The 22,767-nt window shown below is 40.9% G+C and overlaps 1 protein-coding gene across 2 annotated transcripts in view; it reads right to left on the minus strand.

Moving 5' to 3' along the window:
• Positions 1-22,767, minus strand: part of GRM1 (glutamate metabotropic receptor 1) — a 224,946-nt gene that overhangs the window by 155,587 nt on the left and 46,592 nt on the right. For both annotated transcript variants that reach the window (XM_063124574.1, XM_063124575.1), the window contains exon 2: positions 4,293-4,542. In XM_063124574.1, coding sequence (XP_062980644.1) covers positions 4,293-4,542 — 250 coding nt within the window. The remainder of the gene's footprint in view (positions 1-4,292; positions 4,543-22,767) is intronic.

Here is a 22,767-nt window from a genome sequence, read left to right on the forward strand (position 1 = left end):
TTTGGTTGCTATGCTATGATGTATTATTTGTTAATGTTCAAAGGCAACCTGATGATCTCCAGATGTGTTGAGCTACAATTCCCAGCATGCACCAGCAAGGACATTAGGTTGGGGAAGGCTGCTCAAAGGTATACTGGGATTTTAGTGGTGGGCCAAAGGATTTGGCCCAGACCTTTTAGGAGATATAGGGTAAGTAGGGATGAAAGGAATTTTCAGCAGAATTTCATTTATTTTTTGAGGCTATTAGTGCAGAGGGGGCAACCTTCTCTCCCCCCCCCCACAAATGCTTTTGTGCATTACCCTACAGCGTCATTCCCACTGGGCCATTGTATGTGGGACAGAAACCCTGACAGGCTGTACACTGCAGCTCTGCCAATGCTTGAGGCAGCACTCTGAGCCAGGGGAGTTCACCCAGAACAGGCTGAGGAGGAAGAAGTACCTGCAACAGGCAGGGAATTAGAGTTGAAAGATTAACCCATTGCAGATCCCTTCAGAACTTATTCGAAGTTGTTGCTCATTTAAACTGCCAAATATGTGCATCTTGTCTATTTTGGGGTGTTGTTGAAAGAAACAGTCATGCAGTCAGTGAGGCCTTCTCCACTGTGGGCCTGAAAATAAAACTAAAGAGAATTTTCTAAGTGTTAACTATGTAGATGGGTTTCATTTCAAAGAATAAAGACATCTGTGAAAATATTACTCCAGAGTACATTGTTTGGGGAACGTGGTGTTGTTAGGAAAGTTATTTTTCGCTGCAAGTTACAGGGTTCCCCCCTCCCTCATGGAAAAATTCAAACCTTCAACATTTATTCTAGCACTGCAAAATTGCTGATTTTTCAAGTCTCTCTCTCTCCTCTTTCATCTAAAGATATAACATTTATCTTCCATGCACCCTTTGTTTCTGTTGAGCACAATGTCTGAATGCAAATCAGAGTGTGCCATGAGATTCGCTCCCTCACTCTCAACTACCATATACAGTTTCTCCTGCATTATCCCATTCTTTTCTTTCTCCACCATTACAGTAGATGTAAAATTCTGTAAAGTAATGGGAGGGTAATGGGATAAAAGTGCCATGAGCCTTCCATTCATGAGGTGAAATTTGAGGAGGCACAGAGCAGACTTTTTGTCTTGTGTCATCCATTTCATGAAACAGCCTCACTAGAGATGCCTTCCGAGTCCTGTCAGTCTGAACCTTTTGTCAGATGGTGAAAACTTTTTTCATAAAGGCATGTTACATTTGCTCTTCAGTTGTCGTTTTATCATATCTTGTATTCGCTGATATTGTTATGTAGATTTGTGATTCTTTGTTCTTTTTACTTACAATTTAAATTGTGATTTATAAGAGTGTGCTTTGCTGTGAGCAAACTTGGAAAAACACTTATACTATCAATCAAACAATCAATGTGTAGTCATTATGTTGGAAGGAAACTCAGGGATGCTGGTATTTCCTCTGGCCTTTGTACCAAGTAATAATTGTCCACAGTGCTCAGAACCTCTATTCTCTTAATTCTATCCACACCTCTGATCCATTTGAAATACACATTTAGGATTTTTAAATGTCCAATTAATTTGGAGCTTTTCTACACAAGGCTGTTAATCAGATGTTAATTTGCTTATCTACTTTTGGATTTGTCACAGAATTGAGAATCTGAGCAGGGAGAGCTTTTCTGCTACATAACCTGTAGGTGGCACAGTGGTATAGCAGAGCGGTACAAATATACAACAGGAAAATTCACTTTCTTTCACATTCACAATTAAATGCCACATTTTCCATTCTCAAAATAAACTCACTGAAAGTGTTGATTAGACAGAAGCAACACTGGAGGATTATGTCATCATCTAAAGAACCCATAAACAACCATTAATAGGAAATGATGTGCACATGATAAATGCCTCATGTAGAAAAGCCCTTAGTCTGGAATCCAACCCTATGTTTTCAAAAACCTTGGTGAAATTTTGGATGTGCAACCGCTTCACCATCCATTCAGAAAAGAAGCCAGACTACTAAAAGTACATTTTAACACTTCAGAATGGCTACATCAGTTAATGCTGAATTAGGAAAACACGAAGGATGTCTTTTCTTTTACTTTTGTAATTTGCTATCAGATACAAAAATATCCTAATGAAAGAATTAATGGAAGATTGGGTAGTATCTGCACTACCGTTAACATAAATGAATGTGCCCTAACATAATCTATTTTTGGTGCAATGGTAATAGCGCTTGCTGATACAACAGTTTTCCTTTGAAAATGCATTGTACAAGCAAGCGCCATTAGCATTACACTGGATATAACTTATGCTAATGCAGTGCCATTTACATTAGTGGTAGTGTACTGTGAGATACTGCCCTTTGTTATGAAACTCAATTTACCAGGAATTTTCTCTTTTAAATAAGAACTATTTAGAGCTGTAAGTCAGAATTTTTTTCTTAATATAAAAAGATAACCTTGTCTGAGAGACTCGCTACAAAACTGCATTAATTTTCCTTTATGCCAAGGCCTAAATTAGATTATATACAGGAGAGCATGATGGCATTGCCTACTTTTATTTTAATTTTATTTCATTTTGCTTAAAAGCAGGCGCAGAGCAGCAGCACTGGTAGAGAGAGTGTTTAACAACCCCACCCACCCCATAAGATAGTTTCCTGCTCTAAATCACTCCCTGAAGCTGATATAAGCCTCACTGGGGAGAGGTGAATACAAGATACCATGTTCACTGTTTTATATATTTATTTAATCCACTTCTTAGTTGTCTTTTAAGCCTCGTGTGGCGCAGAGCCTCGTGTGGCACAGAGCGGTAAAGCAGCAGTTTCTGCAGCTGAAATTCTCCCCAGGGCCTGAGTTCGATCCCAGCGGAAGCTGGTTCTCAGGCAGCTGGCTCGGGTCGACTCAGCCTTCCATCCTCCCGAGGTCAGTAAAATGAGTACCCAGTTAGCTGGGGGAAAGGTAATAACGGCTGGGGAAGGCAACGGCAAACCACCCCACTATAAGGCCTGCCAAGCAAATGTCAGCAAAAGCTGGCGTCCCTCCAAGAGTCAGTAATGACTCAGTGCTTGCACGAGAGGTTCCTTTCCTTTCCTTAGTTGTCTTTCAAGACTTCCCAAGTTGTCTTATAGAATAATAGCCAGAGTTGGACTGGGAGTCAGGAGATTTGGGTTCTAGTCTCCACTCGGCCATGGAAGCTGACTGGATGACTTTGGACCTCTCACAGACATGCAGCCCAAACTACCTCAAGGGTTGTCATGGTGAGGATAAAATGAAGAGGAAGAGCTGTCTTGAGTTGCTTGGAGGAAAAAAGGAAGGATATAAATGTAATACATAAATGAATGAATGAATGAATAAAACTGCCTGTATTGTATCCTTCTCCCTCCACAATGGGAGTAACAGATATTTGGAGGGGCTGGATTTTAGATCAGGTAAACAGCTTGAGGGAAAGGGTTGAAACCTATCTTCCAGCACTGAGGTTCTGATCAAATTTGGAATCCTCTCAAAGCCTCAGTGATCATAACCTCAACCATGTCATGTCATACTTTGAATTGTTTTAGTTTTTGTGAACCGCCCAGGGAGCTTTGGCTATTGGGCAGTATAAAAATGCAAATAATAATAATAATAATAATAATAATAATAATGTGTATTTTTGGTCCTGAGTAAAAGGAACTCTTCTCTTGGGAATATTTAATCAAAACTCCATTGATGTCATAATTAAACATTAATATGAGGCCAAGATACATGCCATTTTTCAGAGTCTTTGCAGCATCTTTATGAATTGAGAAGGCTTCATAAAAGTGATGTATGAAATATGACAGGGCATAAAAAAAGAAATAATTGGACACATCTGGAAAGTGGTAATGAGACAGGTAAAACAAGAACGAAGTGAAGAACTAATATTGCAGATTGCAACAGATTTCATAGAAATATATATCTTTCCAAGGTATAGTCAAAGTCACATTTTTTAGACCAGAGGGCTCCATTTCACCAGAAGGCATATATACAACACAACTTTAGTACAAAATTTAGCATATAGGGAATTTTGTTCATCTGGACAATAATCTGTGGAATATTTGTTGATTTTCATTTTTGAGTGCTTAAGGGAAATGTGGAGTATAAATAAATAACGTCAACCATTTGCTTGAGGAAATGAGAAATAATTAAAGCATGGATTTTTATTTTTCCCCCAATGACATTGACCCTTATTAAACCTACATTTAGAATAGGCAAGTACAGCAATTTGATCCAAGGCAAGCATTTCCTCCTCCTCCTTCTGATTCAACAGCAAGAATGACTGAAATGACCTACCTCCCAATCAATACGAGTTCTCCAAGCACTCCCATGCGTCTCATAGCCATGAGTATTCCCCTGACGGTCATTCCTTCACAGAAACAAACCACAACTCTGGCCTTTGGCAACCTGTCCCGGAGCTTCTGTAACAGCTTTTCAAAACTCTTTTCTCCTGCATTGCTGTAGATTTTGTCAGAATGAGCAATGCAAAGGCCTTCTTGAGCTGCCAACTCTTTGAACGCTTCCATGCCGCTCTCTCCATAATTTCCTAAACAAAAGTAAAACAGTGCATAGTTAAACTATGGAATTCACTACCACAGGATGTAGTGATGGCCACCAGTTTGGGTGGCTTTAAAAGAGGGTTAGATAAATTCCTGGAAGAGAAGGTTATCAATGGCTACTATTCATGATAGCTATGTGCTACCTCCAGTATCCAAGGCAGTGAGCCTATGTACACCAGTTGCTGGGGAAGGTGGGAGGGTGCTGTTGTATTCATGTCCTGCTTGTGGATTCCTAGTCCACAGCTTGTTGGCCACTGTGTGAACAGAAGACTGGACTAGATGGATCCATAGTCTGATCTAGCAGAGCTCTTCTTATGTTCTTAAAACAAATTATTATTATTATTATTATTATTATTATTATTATTATTATTATTATTATTATTTGGATCCCAGTGTGATACCAGCAGTGTGAAAGGCTGAAAAATTACCAGATGTGGTCAACCAAAGGTGTATAGCTACCCCCTCCTATTGTGTAAACTTTGGTTAGCTGGCTCACCTAAGCTCCAATACTATACCCACTTTCCTGAGAGTTACCCCATTAAACTAAAAGGGAGCTACTTCTGAGAAGACATAGAGAGCATTGCATGGTTAACTATCCTTAATCACTCACTGTCCTTTACTGGCTATGTGTCACAATGTTAATCCAAGGAAAGACCACTCTTTTTTGTCCAAATCTGATTGTTGAAATCCCAGTGATTTTCAAGTCAGCTGGATACATCTTTGTGTTTCCTTTGTTTGGGAGTGGGAAGACAATTTTACATGAGCCTTCCTAGAGTCTAAAATATATTTGACTGAGAGGCTGGCTTCCCTTGGTTAACAAGATACCAAAAGCAAGCATTTGGAAGGAAGTCCGTGAGAGGAAAGCAGTGCAAAGGTTAACCAAGAAAGCAAGGATTGCACTTACTCTGGGGGCTTGTTAATGCTGAGGAGACAGAAATCAGTGGCGCTGTCAGCTGTTAGGGCAAAAGAATAAGCGGTGAACCGAGAACAAAGAGTGCCAGTCTTCGGATGGGGAAGGTATCTGCTCTCTGCTCTTAATTGCTGCAATAAGAGCATTATTCAAAGCATCCCTCCATCTGGTTGGGAGCTCACCAGTTGCTCTGCTGTGCTGTTCTGCTCCGTTTTGCTACCCACTGCCCTTTAGGAATCTTCAAAAGTGTTTGTTACATGAAAGCATCTCTCTTTGATTTCTTTGGGTATGAGATTCATCAGACCAAAAATTCTTATGCTGTTCTGCAGCAGGGCCCTATGGAATTGGAACAATCTCTTTCATGCCCTGTATAGGTTTTGCTTTTGGAATAACTATAAACAATATGCAAGAACAACCTTATAGTTAATTTCTCTTACTGCGGCCCACCAAATGTATTCTTTTTACCATCAGGTTAAGACTTTCTTCTCCTCCCAGATATTTGAAGGCGTAAAATGGGATTGTTATGCATCGGTTGTTTTTAGTATGATTTTTATGATGTTTTAGTTGTTTTATCATGATTCCATAGTGTAATGAAAATTGTTTTTGGCTGTTTTATATTTGTATATTTTTAATCATTTTGTTATCAAACAGCTTGGATCACTTTAAAGAGAAAGTGGACCTTCTCGGTGGTGGTGTGCTCACCCACTGGAAACCTCCCCACCCCCACCCCTGTGCAGTTACAGAGGCAGAAAATGTGGCATGTTTCAAATGCCTCCTCTAAACATACTTGTTTATCCAGGCCTTCTCCGGCTTGTAAATAATTGCAACTGATTATATGCTGCTACATTTTACTGCTTTTTAGATTGCTTCTATATTGTTTGTGTAGTTTTTAAATTGTTTTAAATCAGGGTTCCTTCACCTGGTCCAGATCCGAGACCCACTTCGGACTCCCAACCTGCAAAATGGGACCCATTTTCACAATTTTCTCCATGCCCAACATGGCAGCAACAGCTTTGCCACGACCTATCTGGACTGATCTCACTACCCACTTATGGGTCGTGATCCACCAGTTGAAGACCACTGTTTTAAACAGTGTATTTTAAATATGTTGTATTGTCATTGAAGTTGAGATTGTTTTTAATAGTGTTTTTAATGTGATTTTTAATATTTATATATGAACCATTTAGGATTTTTATTACACTAAGCAATATATATGTACTACTGCTAACAAACAAATACATTATGCATCCAAGAAATACTCTAATACTCTCTCCATATATATATATATATACACATATATATATCCCCGTTTTATACTTTTATAGCAGTCGTGACCTGAAGGTAGATTGGAATCTATGGGTAGTTGTCTGGGTGATTTACAGTAGTCCAGTAAGAAAAAAAATGACTCCCAGTTGTTTAACAACAGCAACAACAAAATGATTTCACACTAAATTATACTGCTGAAATGAAGAAAAGTTGGTAGTGGTAGTTTAGGCGAGAAACCAGGAGTGGCTTTGAGTGCAGAAGGACAGTGAGCTCCATTCAGTTGTGGTACTCAAAACAAGTCCTGGGCTCAGAGTCTTTTAACGACTTTTGCACCAGGCTCCAATTGATGGATCTCAATACATAAAATAAAACAGTAAAAATCCACATCTCCTTCCACAAGCTCATGGTGACATCCATGATTTCTCTCCTTCCTTGTTTAATTCCCTCAACAACCCTCTGAAGTAGGCTTGGCTCCGTGAGAGCAATTGGCCACATGTCACCCACTAAGCTTCACAATTGGGGATTTGAACCTGGGTCCCCCCAGTCCTAGTTTGGCACTCTAATCATTATACTGTATTGGCTAATATAAACAACAACAACAACAACAACAATTATGACTACTGGCTTCTTCTGTGCAGCAGGAGAAACAAGACATCTGTTTAATGTTAGTCTATATCTTAAATGTTAGTCTAACATTTCCATTCATTTCAGTCAGTCTATTTTTGGACTAACATTCGATACAACCCCTGCAACCCAGAATGTCTTCATAGATAACAGTGAAGCTCCAGGCTGTTCACCGTGACTGAAGTGCAGGGTTTTGAGATCTGTCAGAGAACACCACAAGACAAAGTACCACCAGGCATTATTATTAAAATTCTTAAGATTTCCTTCCCTGTAGACCTCACCATTGGCTTTTGCACCTAGCTCTGTTTTCTTCACCCTACACCTCAATGGGCCCTTTCAAACAACACACTAAGCATTTTGCAGCAAATAGTGAGTGTGTTTAAACCATGCTTGACGCAACATGCTAAGCCAGAATGTTTAGCTCAAAATGCTTAACCACTGTGGCTTAGCATGTCATCTGAACAGGGTCAATGAAGCTAAAAGCTCATCAACTAAATCCAGTTAAGAGTGTTGTGGCTGCTTCCAGACCACTCCCAAATGAAAGAGATCATGCAGTTATGCCATCTTTCTCTCCTTAATGGTAAGAAAAAAGGCAGAAGAAGCAGTGGGGAAATGGGATGCAAATGGAAGGTGACTGCCGTTCCCTCCATTCCCATAAGATTCTACGAATGAGTCAGGGCCATTGCACAATAATAAAGAAACAAACCTCCTCTTGAAATGTCCTGGATGAAATACAACTTTGCACTAATGGAAATCCAATGTGCGACAGGAATTCCTTCCTTTCTCCTCCCCCTGTAGCCCTCTGCGCCACCGAAAAATACACTCCAGAGGGATTCCCAGACATTTTCCCCTCTCTCTCTCTCGCTCATCATAGTAGAATCCAGAGTCATCCCATGAAGCTGATTAATGGGAAATTCAGAATAGATAACAGGAAGAACTTCTTCACGCATAGTGAATTCTATAGTTTAGATGCCACAAGATGTAGTGATGGCCACCAATTTGGATGGCTTTTAAAAGGGGTTAGATAAATTCATACTGGAGAAGGCTGTCAATGGCTATTTGTGAAAATTGCTCAGGCATTTGCACAAACTGCATAATCTGCTGGGAAACAATGGCACAAAATGCCCAGGAAAATCCATTAATTGAACTGAATGTGCTGGCGCTGGAGCAGAAAAACTAAGCCAGGGAGCTGGACCTAAGACTCTCCATCCCTACCTCCTTGAGTCCTGGCCACATGGCCCCTGTACGTGTCCCAGGAGAATACTACCAGGAAGTGTAGGGTTCCTTCATCACAAACACTTCACACACACTCACACTGTTTATGTCTTTCTAATCTTTAGCCCATCATATCCTGCTGATCCTGTATCAATTTCAAAGTGTCCATGTATTACTAAAAGGCGTAGAGGCAGAAAAAAAAGCAGGCAGAAAGTCCAGAACTGTCTGTTTATTGAAATTTCATATAAAACTTCTATTGACTCTAAAGGGAGCAAATTTAGGTCAGCAGAGAGCACTTTCAAAAATATCTTCCCTGAAGAGATCTTTTTTTTTATTGAAAAACTCAAGCAGTGCAATTAATTGTGTGTGACAGCCAAGAACATTGGTCTGCTACAAGGAAGTTTCATTTTTTCTTTACCTATGCAACTGATAGCTATTGAAGTGGAGAATACACAAGGCTGTGTGTATTAAATACAGTTTCACGTAGAAAGTCAGTCAGTCTAAAGGGGAAATGCTCAGAAAAGCAGGCCTGATTTCTCATATTAAGGAATTACAAACTGAAAAGAGACAAAACTACAACCTATGCTCTTTGTTGTTCAGTTTACATCTCAGTCTAATCTTCATAAAGGCTTTTGCTTCATTTTGAGATGTGCAATAGCACATGGATACAGGAAGGAGCCAGAGAGATACAGTGGCACAAAATCCATGTAGGATTTGTGGATCTTCTGGCGGTGTGAATTTAGTGCCCATTTATTGACAAGTTTTATTTAATTACACAACAGCGCAATATTACATTTTGGGAGACATGGTGGCTCAGCAAATCATAATACTGAGCATCCATTTTATGCATATATAAGTACAGATCAATCCTGTCTACATTTATTTGGAAGTATGTATCAACCTCCTCTGTCCATGTGTGGTGTTCCTGACCTGGAACAGGAGTCCATACACTTATTCGTGAGTAAAAAAGAGAGCGAGAGCTATGTATTTAATGTATTGTATAGCTTGGGCTTGAGTGTTTGGCTAGCCGTTCCAATACTGCAGTGCTGCAATGTTTGGTGTTCACCAGCAAAGATCACCTTGTCCCCATTGTCTTCACTGCAGCATCATAGCCACTGGCCTGTAGCTGGGGATTTCTGCAATGTTCATTCTTCCACTGTGAGGGAGGCAATGCTAACCTGGGTGGGCTAACATGGTTTCATCACATCTCAGGGGGAGGGGACTCAATCCATAGCTAGGATGTTTCTCCTCCCTGCATAGCATGGGGTGCTCATATTGAGGGAGGGATATTTGGAAATCCCATGTTGGGGTGCTTTGTCATTGCAGCCCCAGCTGCACCAGTGGAATTGGGATTCTTGGTGACTATTTGTATCTACTGCGTGGTTTTATCCTGGTTGTGCTTTTTATACTGTATTTTGTAATTGTGCTTTTAACCTGTTGGTTGTTTTATTGTGGTTTTAATTTTTGTGAACCTCCCAGAGAGCTTCAGCTATTGGGCGGTATAAAAATGTAATAAACAAATAAATAAATAAAAATTCTGAGAAATCAAGTATTAGCAATACATACCATTGTGAGCCCTGGTTTCTTGTGCAAAGCACACTTTCACCAGTGTGCCCATCAGTACAACTGCAATCCTAAACCCATTTTCGAAGCACCACATTCCATTGCACTAATTACATCTGAGTAATCATCATGCTTACGACGACAGTAGAAGTTGTCATTTGTGCACTGGACATAAAAAGAGCATAAAGTAGTTTTGCACATATGCAATTTGAGTTCACAGTTGGGCTTCATTTATGGTGGATTATGTGCACCATAACTGGCATCAAAGTTAGTCAAAATCCCATTCTGTTTTGCAGGTATGGAAGCTCTTATCAGGTTCTAATCCATTGACTTTAATGGGAATATTTAACCTAGGTAGGGATGACACACACACCCGGCGTCCAGTCCAGGGAAGTCTGCTGCAGGGAAATCCGGGTGCTTGGGGTGCCACGGATTTCTCTGGAACCCTGGCACATCCACCAGAGTTGGTGGGATGGCTCTCCATCTTTATAAAAGGCACGATAGGCTAATGGTGCCTGCCATTAACCTATCATGGGGAAATTACGGTTTGTAACTCATGCATTTTATGCTATTAGTGGCTGTAAACCACTTACTTCTAAGTAAATTGTGGCTGTTTACAGCTATGTTTGTAACAGTAAAGAGGAGAGGTCCACTGTGGACTCTGGAGGTCAAATTCTTGGGGATCTGGCCTCATTGGAGTCTGTAGTGGCTTTTTCCGGCATGCCTATTTAAACCTATGCCACCTCTTTTGCAGATCTAACATGTGAGCAGAGTGCTGGACTAGATGGACCCTTGGTCTGATCCAGCATCAGGGCACTTCTTATGTTCTTCTCCTAGGTAGTTAACAACATGGGCTGAGTTTCTATGTTTTTAATTGAACCCAGAATAGCTGTTTTTACAAGGATACTATTGTTTTTATGCTTCTTATGTTTTTAAATTTTGTATATTTATTTTTAATGTTTACTGATTTAAACTTTTGTAAACCACCCAGAGAGCTTCAGCTATGGGGTGGTATATAAATTCAGTGCAATCAATCAACCAATCAATATGCAATCACAGAGGGATGAGAATGAGCCCTGAGCAAGCATAAGAGAATTTGTAGAATCTATGTCCACGCCATACCTGTGTTTTGCTTCTTGCACTGACCATGCCCTGGGTATAGCAAGCAGTGTAGAGTCCAGGGCTGGCAAATCTTTGTGGTTCAGCCAGCAAAGGAGGATTTAGGGACAATTGTAACTCTGAGTCTGAGCGAGGGATAGGACTAGTCTATCAATATTGTTTTTGTTTTCTTCTCAATTTTCCTTTCACATTATTCACACAAATTAATATGAGCACCATCTGGTGGACAAAATGCAACCTTTAGGCAGAGTTTAACTGGTACATGCAACTAATTATTGCAATGGTCTTTGGTTTTCCAGCCAATCAGCCATGCCTCGTCTAATTATGGCCATTACAAAGCATCCCAAGCCAAATATAGGAATGACTGCAAAGGTGGCTGGAAGCTGAAATTTCCGAAGCTGTCAAAGTACTTGGAATTAGAGAACAATCTCTGCCCCCCCCCACACACACACCGCATCAAAATGGATCCCCAGGATCTGGTGACATGTACAGTTTCCAGGTTTCCTGTTGCATAAGGTTCATGGATTTGTGTCATCTCGATTTCTTACATTTCACTTTGGTCTCAAAACTTTCAAGCATGTCCCATTCAAAAACCTGGACCTGAAAGCAAGCCTGTGAAAAATATTCACAAATTGTCAGACATTTGCTTGAGTTCATCTTGTTCTCAGTTCGATTTGTGCAAATTTCTTCAGTAGACTGAATGAGCCCCACTTTAGTCTATGGAGGGGACATTTCACAATTTCAAAATTCCTCCTGCACAAATTTCAGGAGCTTTGCATAAATCTCCCATTCAATCATTTCCATGCAAAGCAAGCAGTAATCGCAAATGTGAATGGGAGTTAGAGAATCCTAGTGATCTTGAATGTATCTCTTTTGCCCATGTCTCCAGCAGTAAGAGACATAAATTTGGAAGCACTCACCTAGTTACCTAAACATCTCTGGTTATCCTTGGTTAAGTATCCTTGGTTATCTTAGCATCTATAGCATCTTGGTCTTCTTGATGGCCCATCATTTGGGCTACTGGCTATAATGACTTTGCCTTTAGGAGTTAGGGCTAGATAACCTTCAAGCCCCTTTGAGCCATACTGTTTTAGGACACCCCCTTATTTTAAGACCTTAACTGTAAAATGAACTGCTTAGTAATATTCTGCCTCATATGAGAATTGTACGGCTAAATACATGAGAATTGGTGAGGTGATCTGATACTATGGTAACAAGAGTGCCTTGTAAAGAACCGCATTGGACAAATGTTCGAGGCAGCAGCTAATAAGTAATAGCGGGGCACATTTGGCACTTTGAAGTTAGAACAGCAGCATTCTCCAAAAGCTTTCTGTTTTAAGAATAAAAGCTCCCATCAAAAACAACCCCCTTTGTGTTTTTACATAGACGGAGAGTTAAGCGATATGCTCAAGGGTCGGCAACAAAGCTTGTGACGCGATAATCACATGATTTTATACTGCTAGGGAATGTGGCTACATGAGCCATTTTATTTATTTATTTATTTATTTATTTATTTATTTATTTATTGCATTTATATCCTGCCTTTTTCCTCCAAGGAACCCAAGACGGCATATATAATCCTCCTCCTATGCTCCATTCACAACAACAACCCTGTGAGGTAGTTTGGACTGAGCATCTGTGACTGGCCCAAAGTCACCGAGTGGGTTTCCATGGCCAAGTGGGGACTAGAATCCAGATCTCCTGTCTCCCAGTCTGACACTTTAGCCAGTACACCACACTGGCACTCTAAACATTTGGATGCTGGCCTAATTCTGATCTCCTAAGCTTGTCCAGTCAGGGCTATCATCTTTTAATGCAGTGGTGCAGAACCTGAGGGCCAAATCCAGCCCTTCTGTGGTCCCAGTCTGGCCCTTAGTGGTTTCCTTAGCAGCCATGCCCCATACAGCTGGCCTCACCTGTTTTCCCCAAGGCTCTGATCACTTGGTGGTATCCTGGCTTTTTGTGTCCCCCGCCCCCCCAACCCCAATCTAAAAGGTTGAATTGCCTCTACTGAGGCTTAGTTAATGGCAGGAAAAACTTCAAACTAAAATATGCTGGAAGATGTGGTAATTTGGCCCTGCCCCTGTTTGCCTTTCCACTGGAATACTGCCCTGAGAGCTTCTCCAAAAATGGAATTTGGCCCTCGGGCTGAAAGAGGTCCTGCACTCCTGCTTTAATACCTAGCATGTGACTGCACACTGCAGTTTTAATTGCATCACGCATCATATGGGGAGGTCCTTCTCTTGATCCCACCACCATCACAGGCATGCCTGATGGAAACGTGGGAGAAGGCCTTCTCGGTGGCTACCCCAGGGCTCTTGAACTCCTTTCCCAGGGAAGCTAGACTGGCTCCCTCCCTGGTATGCTTCCGGAGGCCAGCTAAAAGTTTTTTGTTCTGGCTGGCCTTTGGGGAGTAGTCTGGACCACTGCTTATGCACTGTTTATATAATGGATTTTTTTCTTGAATTATTCATATTTTAAATGTTTTAAGTGTTTAAAATGTTTTAATATTGTAGCATGTTTAATTTAATTTTTAATTTTTGTATATCTCTTGAGTCCCAGTATTGGGAAAAGGTGGGAGGATAGTAATAATAATAATAATAATAATAATAATAATAATAATAATAATAATAATATCATCTGATATTATTCTGTAACTGCATTTCAGGGTTATATTAATTCTATCAGAGAATGGATGGGAAAAACAAATGGCTTAAATATACGCCTAGTCCAGCCTTCCCCACATGGTGCCTTCCAGGTTATGCCAGTTGGGAATGATGGGAATTGTATTCCAATACATCTGGAGGACACCAGATTAGGGGATAGAGGACATTTGCACAGTGCTATAGAAATGTGTAATCTCAAAGAAACCAAAATGGCCTACTGCCAAAGTTATAGCATGAGAGCTCAAACCATTTGAAACACACACACACACACACACACACACTGTGGTGCACCCTAACTACTCCAGCACTGCAGAACCTGAACAATGCCTCAAGGCAAGTTAAAGAGAAGAGCCTGCTGTGGATAAACACTCTGAAGTTAAAGAAAGAAAGAAAGAAAGAAAGAAAGAAAGAAAGAAAGAAAGCTTCCAAACATGTATAGCAACTTGGCCAAAGATCACGACGAGTATGGCTTCATTACAAAATTAAATTAACTGATATTTCTGTGATCTGAGCATTCACAAACAATTTGTTAAACTTCACCACAGGTACCTCAGCTGCTGTGATTCATCAAAGTGGGTATGTTCTTTTTCTCTTACGAAACAGCCAAAATGCAGCAAAAAGAGAGAAAGGCCCACTGAGGTGGTCTTTAGCCAAGAATCTTTATTTATTGGCAATAAAGATTTAAAAACAAATTTACAGGGTGAACCTCTTCCCTAGTTACACTTGCTGGGAGGGACAAAATCATTTCTAAGACCTCTCATATGGGGAGAGGTCAAAGATACATGATTATAGGTACTGTCAGGTGGGGAGACTCTACCAGTGTAGGTGGGTAAAACTAAGCAGAGATGGTTAGGCAGAGTGAAATTTAGAATCTCACAAATTTAATAAAAAAAACCCACCACAAATAAAAACAATAAACCATCGAATTAAAACCACAATGCACAAACTAAGGAGAATAATTAATTAATCCCAGTGATTAATAAAAAGCAGACTGAATTTTTTTTTTAAAAAAAAGAAAGACTTCCAAGGGCATCATGAATGTCCTCTGGAAAAGAATTCTGAAAGTGCCAAGTGACCCTGAAAAAGCCTTTCCCCTGAACCTAACATTTGTTATCTGCGGGCCAGAAAGCAGGGCCTTAATAGCCGATAGGAAAATCCAGGCAGGCTCATACAGGCTCGGAATTTGCAAGGCTAGTGCAAGGCATTGAGGGGGAGGGTTTTTTTGTAAAAATATTGTTGCATAAAAGCATTTCTTTTCACATTATTAAGGCTTTAGGCTCTGTTTATACAACCATGTGCATCAGATAGCAACCTGAATTTATGAAACAGCTGCCAAAGATGTATAGATGTTAGATTTTGTTTATTTTTAACGTTTCTTCCTGGCTTTAAAGACATTGCAGCACTTTAAATTGGGTCTGGAAACAACAACAAAAACAACCAAAAAAGTGATACAGGATCACACAGGTGCCAGCTGATTTTGTGCCAATGCGCTCAGTGTTTTGGAGTGTTCCTCCAGGGCTCCCTGCACTAAGCAGAACTCCGTACCATGGCACAATCACAACCATTTGCAACTGGGGTGCCTGGAATTGTGGAAATAGTGTAATTGCTGTGAAATTGGTATTCTGTGTTCGGAATGCTTGGCCCCTATTAGTATTTTTGCTGACACAATCTCTACAATATGATGTTTCTGAGCTGACTTTAAAGGCAACCCCACAAAGAGCACATTATAGTAATCCAGCCCCAATGTCCAGTGCATGCTGAGGTCACTGTGCTGAGGTCTGCTTCCTTCAGATAGGGCTGCAGCTGAGGGACCCGTCTTCCTGTGTCTCCACTGAAAGTGTTGACTCCAGGAGCACCTCCAAATGTGCACCAAATGTGTCCAGAACATTTGAGAATTACAAGTTCAACCGCAGCTTTTAAAGCTCAGCTAAAAACTTTTCTTTTTCCTAAAGCTTTTAAAACTTGATTTTGTTCTGACTTTATACTGTTAGTTTTACCCTACCCTGTGCCTGTTTACCCTACCCTGTGCCTGTTTGCATTCTCTTCCCCTCCTTATTGTTTTATTATGATTTTATTAGAATGTAAGCCTATGCGGCAGGGTCTTGCTGTTTACTGTTTTACTCTGTACAGCACCATGTACATTGATGGTGCTATATAAATAAATAAATAATAATAATAATAATAATAATAATAATAATAATAATAATAATAATGTACCTCTCCCTTCATGGAAGCTGTAACCCCATCAAAGACAGACTTGTAATATTATCTCTTTTAAAGCGGTAAGCTAAAACACTCTCACTGAAGTAAATGGGGAGCCTAAAACAGCCTTTCCCAACCTGGTCCGCTCTGGACTGCAAATAGGGAATTAAGTGAGTTTGGTTTTCTGCAGTGGACCGGCTTTACCAGAGCTTCATGGATTCTGCAGACTTGCACACTGGTTTTTGAGTTGTTGTTTTTTACATTTCCCACAATTTTACACAACTGTAGTTGTAGAAAAAGTATATAAACTAAAAAAGCACTGGCTGAAAATGTGCATTTCCCCCATAGGCTAAAGCATAAACATGCACACTTGGTGGAAAGGATTTGTAAATCTGTGCAAGTGTGAATTGCGAGTGCAAATATATGCAAATTTGGAAAATTGGGGAAAAATCCAATTCCACCAATGAGCGGAATGAAAAACACTGGACAATGTGTCAAATGCAGACAGGATGGATTCTACAAACTCTGTACATCCCTAACTATCATTCCCAGCATTGTAACCCAAAACAGTGAGCTTCAGCTATGGAGTGGTATATAAATGTAATAAATAAATAAATAAACACATCTGGAGGACACTAGTTTGAGAAAAACTGGATGAAAACAGCTCTCTCTACCTATCTCCTCCCTGTCCACTAGGCCACAATAGAGGATAATATTTCAACTAGCTGTGATCAGCCACAGTATTCCAGCAGGAGTCTATAATCCACAGCCAGGGAATACAGATGACAGGTACAACAAGAGTACATATATCAAGGCAGGGGTGATGTCATTGTGCTCTCCCCTTTCCATACAAATTGGAACATTCAAACCAGAACTTGAAAATGATCCACATTGCAAAAAGAGGTTTCTTCCAACAAGCAGCCAACATCCAGGGAGCCACAACACACGGAGTACAACAAACAGAAACAGCATATAGAGTTCCAAATCAATTCCCTACAGTGGATGTGTAATGATTGTTGCAATGACTGCATAACGTCCTGCTCCAACCGATGAACCCCTAAACATAGATATTAGAGCAGCAATTGGTGGGAGAGTTTATTTATTAAGGTAATTAGTACCTTGCCCTTCTATTGCAATCACAATACTCAAGGGCAGATGGCAACAGTAAAATGGCAGATCAAATTAACAATGTAATAAAACAATACAATATTAAAATAGAGGCACACGCAGCAGAAATAAACATCCAAACATAGCTGTTAGACTCAACCGCATTACAATAATTCAGCCTAGCAAGCAAAAACAACAAAAAATGCCTCAATAAATGATGGTGTTCTGCTCCATTTGGGATTTTGCCATCTGTTCTGGGTGACCTTTCCAGTGAGGAGGCCCAAATTGAGAAAGGTAGCTAGGTCAGGAGCAGTTTTAGTACCATGGCCAGCACCACAAGTTCCAGCCCAGGACTCTGAATTACTTTTATGACTACGGAAAACTGCCATACAGCTAGAATACCAACAAGTTATCCCAACACTGACTGGGATAAACTGGCAACGATTTATAAACCAGGGGGGCCCTTCTGGAGGCTCCACTCCACTCTGATGTTGTATCTAGGTGTTAAAGGGCCAGCGGCCTTTGTGGGGGGTGTTGGCTTCTCCTGGGGAGTGAAGGTTGAAGGAATGAGGGGCTGGTTGGGGACTGCTCTTCAAAGTCTTCCTGTTCACTAGAAAAGTCAATCAAAAGACAGTGGACCCTTCTGGGGGTCACATCTATAGAACATAAAATCTATTCAAAAAGCCCAGTTCAAAAAGACCAAGACTGGTTCTAGCTCCTCCTCAGAGTCACTGTCACTGGAGGCTTTAGTCTCCAAAGGTTTCCAACCTTGAGCCAATGTAGATGGAAAGTCAAGAGAAAGGGGGTCAAATGAACCTCCTGAGGCAAGGAGTTCTACAGTCTGGGCTTGGCCACAGAAAAGTCCCTTTCTTGTGTCCCAACCAACTATGCATCAACAACCATGATGTATGGAGAAGACCCCCGTGCAGACACTGAAGTGCAGACAGTATCATATGGAAGGAGATGCTTCTTCAGGTATCCTGGAGCCAAACCATTCTGGACTTTAAATGCCATAACCAACATTTTGACCAGTGGAGACTGTTGCTCCAAAATCCGGTGGGGCTGTGAATCTATTTTGGGGGTAGTGTTCAGTAACTTGGACAGCTGCTTTAGGGTTCTGGCAGGCACTGACTGTTATCCAGAATGGATTCATGGCCCCACAAAAACCAGTGCCACCATTCTCTACCGATTTTGACTTAGGTGAATGGAAGAGCACCAAAGGGATAGCATCTTCTTTCTCAATAGCCCCTAATGGGCACCTAGTCACAAGACATATGCATTGCATCTGCTACCTACCACTCAACACCATTCTCATGCTTCCCTCTTCTTGCTATACGCAACCAGACTGCCATACCATAACACACAAAAGCAAGACTGTTCTCCACCTGAAGTGCCTGCAGACTACAACCATCCTGGGAAAATAACCAACACACATTTGACAACTCTCCCCAAACCAATTATGTTTGGTCACAATGAATGTATTTGCTCACAATTCCAGCTCATACGTTTGCTAACTCTGCCTTAAATATGTTCTAATCCTCCTTTAAAGGAGAAATGCATCTGTTTGAATCTAATAGGGTAGAATCTTCATTCTTGAGCTGTGTTCAACTTTTTATAGTATTTCATCTGGACAACCCATCCAGATGAACCATACCATCTGTTGGGTATGCTTTAGGGTGGATTCCTGCATTGAGCAAGGGGTTGGACTCAATGGCCTTATAGGCCCTTTCCAACTCTACTATTCTATGATTCTATGATCTGGGCAAATTTACATTAAAACAACAACAACACCTAACAGTAATTACAGCTGGGTTCATAAGATTATTTTTTTAAATAAATAAATAAAACAAAATTCACACATTCTTTAATACATTCCTGCCAATTCTTAAATAACTTTGGTAGGAGATAGAAAAATAGTTACAAACTTTTCATTTATTAATGTAAAACCTCCATGCATCTTGTTAGTTGCAGAACTTCCATCTCCTTAGGTGGGGGGGGAAGGAAGAAGGAAGAAAGGAACACTATTTGGTGAAGGATTAACAATTTTCTTAGTCAGTCAATCAATTAAAGGATTAACCAGCCCATTAAAATCTCCCCCTATAATTATTTCTCCTTCAGCAAATTCTAAAATTATATTAAGTAAGGTGTGTGTGTGTGGGGAGAACCTCAGATTACTTTTTTTAAAATGTTGTTGCTGAGCTAAGGTAGGTTTTTTTCCAACCTCTCTATGAATTGCAAAACTCAGCCACATATCTTGAGATGTTAGTTAATTTGGAGATAATTGAAAGCTATATGTCTCAGCTAATTTGTAAATCAGAAGAATCTTTGAAATAGAAGGATGATTGAGGCTGTTGAGGAAAGCTCTGCATTTCCCCTTGTTGATCATCTTGGTGCAGCATTCTCCTTTTTGAACATCCAGAGTAGCAGGCCAAGCAGAGTACGGCGCAGACATTTTTGGAAACACATTCTGCTACACAATAGCATCTAAGAATAAAAACATTTGCTAACCTCATTCTGTTTTATGAAATGAATGTGGTTTCCCTCTCGATATATTTATATTCATCGTGCTAGTCTGAGGAAACTAATATTTCCTGTATATGAGGTGGATTAAATAAATTTCCAGAGCTGAAATTTCTGTGGTAGGTTTCACTGTGATCACACAGAAATCCCACATCAGCCCCATAATAATCCCAATCAATTAGTGATTGCAGGAGAAGAGTTGTGTATATACTACCTGACACTTTGGAGACTAAGGTAAACAAAAAAGAAAAGTAGCAGCTCTTGAGACTATAATCTAAATTAGTTTAGAAAAAGAAATCAAGCTGAATGTTCACATAGACAAGAGTTAAGCCTGTATAGGTAATCATCCCTTTATTGCAGTTGAGATTAGTAAATTCTATTGTTTTAAATATGGATAAGTACTTTACACTTTTAAAATTATCATAGAGTCATAGAATCACAGAATAGTAGAGTTGGAAGGGGCCTATAAGGCCATAGAGTCCAACCCCCTGCTCAATGCAGGAATCCACCCTAAAGCATCCCTGACAGATGGTTGTCCAGCTGCCTCTTGAATGCCTCTAGTGTGGGAGAGCCCACAACCTCCCTAGGTAACTGATTCCATTGTCGTACTGCTCTAACAGTCAGGGAGTTTTTCCTGATGTCCAGCTGGAATCTGGCTTCCTTTAACTTGAGCCCGTTATTCCGTGTCCTGCACTCTGGGAGGATCGAAAAGAGATCCTGGTATTCCTCTGTGTGACAACTTTTTAAGTATTTGAAGAGTGCTATCATGTCTCCCCTCAATCTTCTCTTCTCCAGGCTAAACATGCCCAGTTCTTTCAGTCTCTCCTCATAGGGCTTTGTTTCCAGGGAATTTCAGCAGGTGTCATTTGTATGCATGTAGCACCTGGTGAAATTTCCTCTTCATCACAACAGTTAAATCTGCAGGAGCCTTGCCCTAGCTATACTACAGTGACCAGATACGTAAGAGGGCAGTGCTCCTGTAGCTTTAACTGTTGCGATGAAGAGGAACATTCACCAGGTGCTGCATGCGTACAAATGACACCTGATGAAATTCCCTTTTCTATACAACTGTTAAAGATACAGGAGCCCTGCCCTCCTTTTTCATATGGTCACCCTAGATCACCTACTTTAGGCCCCTGCTGAAAGCAGAAGTATATATATTTTATGCTGCTCCTTCAGATCAACAGAGGGAAGCCAAATGACAGTGTGCTTTGTAGAATGCAGGAACACTCTTCAAAGAGCTTGCCAAGCAAGCAACTACAGGCAACCTGTGCAAATGAACGAATCAATATTGACTTTATTTCAGTCTTTACAAAAAGCAAGGACCCTGGGATGAGATATCTAGCAACCCTTACAAAGGCAAGAGGAAAGAGAAAGGGCAATGAAGAGCATTCCAGAGAACACTTGAGCAATCTGTACAAATTAAAGTTAATGGGGCCCTGATAACATTTTCCTCAAGGATTGCTAATGAGTTCACTGGGCAGATCTCAGGACTATTATCCTACCTTATTAGCAGCATGTGCCATCAGTCACTTTCCAGTAAAAATGAAACAAAAACCCACCTTTGCACCCTCAAGCTGTCATTCCAAAACGCAGGGGATGTTGGCATAGCTAAGGGGAGTTAATTTCACACAGGTTGCTCATCAGTAGCCTCAAAGGTCAGATTCTTGGCCTTAAAACAGCCTGGCCCATAGTAGATTAGCCATCAGTGACCTAACAAGCTGGCTGCTGGGTCCATGAGACACTGGCCAATAGAGGTCAATGTCACAGTGACATCACAGTATCGCAGCAAAGACCTTTTCCCGCCCTGCTGGTATGGCTAGGGCGGGAGCAAGTTGTTGCAGGCGGGAGAGAGAGGAAATGACGTATCACGTGGTTTGCACATGAAACGCCATCATGGGTGTGCAGGGCTCGCCTATAAAGGCAGGCCCCACACATTTACCTGGCCTCTTTCGCTCTTCTGGCCCCCACCCTCCCACCCTTATCTAGTATGGGATTAGCTAGTCGCCCCCTTTGGAGGGGGTGCTGAGTAGGAATTTTACCTGCCACATATTGAGTGTGGTGCATGGGTTTTTGCCTACTTCATACTGGAATTTAATATTAGTCAAGGGTGGGTAAACAGGTTGATTTGTTGGCAGGGTTGTGCGGGACTCTTGGGATATCAGCTGAGGTTGGTGAGCACTAGTTGGGCACCTTATGGTGATGGGCAGGTTCGGAGACCTGGTCATCGGGGGTTGCATGGCTCTCGACCCAGGATATGGCTTGCCTTTGGGAACCTCATTGTCTCACTTACTTGGGGTTAAGTGGCTCCAGGCAGGAGTGACATGGGGTGGTCTCCCCCCGAGCACATGCGTGTAGTTTAAGAAAGCAGCCGGGTTTTAATCCGACTCCTGGCTTAGTCGAGTGGCTCGCCCTTTATGCAGGCTAGTTGCCTGGGGATAGGATGCTTGGATTCCTGCACTCTCACATGCAGATCCAGGGAGGGGTGAGTTACCACATTTAAATAAAGAGGCCCTAGTTATACCCAAGCTCTGGTGTCCGTGTCATTATTTCCTTGCTTCTTCCTCTATCCGCAATAAGTAAATGGTATCAAGAAGGGCAATGCAACCGAGGAGAGATGGAAACAAGAACAAATCAGGAAGGAGGAGGGGAGGACTTTTAAGGGGAAAGTTAGACAACACTCATTGTTTATCATGCTGATGGACCTTTTGTCAGCCTGTTCTCTTTGAGAATTAATTAAGGACTGGTATGATTCCAGGAGAATGAATCAAAGCAAGTATATTGTACCTATTTTTAAATAAAGATGGGTCAGCTGGGAACTAGAGCAAATAATAAAACAGATAATTTGCCAGCATCTTGACAAAAGGCATGATTAGTAACAATCATTGTGGTTTTGTTGAGACCAGCCTGGTTTTTTCTTTTTTGATAAAGGGAAGACAGTTGATGAATCTTGGATTCAGCAAGACTTTTCACCTAGTCCTGCATGCCTTCTCCTAAGCTATATACCCTATTTCTTTGAT

This window comes from Elgaria multicarinata, chromosome 4, assembly GCF_023053635.1.
Source record: "Elgaria multicarinata webbii isolate HBS135686 ecotype San Diego chromosome 4, rElgMul1.1.pri, whole genome shotgun sequence".
NCBI classification, from domain to species: Eukaryota; Metazoa; Chordata; class Lepidosauria; order Squamata; family Anguidae; genus Elgaria; species Elgaria multicarinata.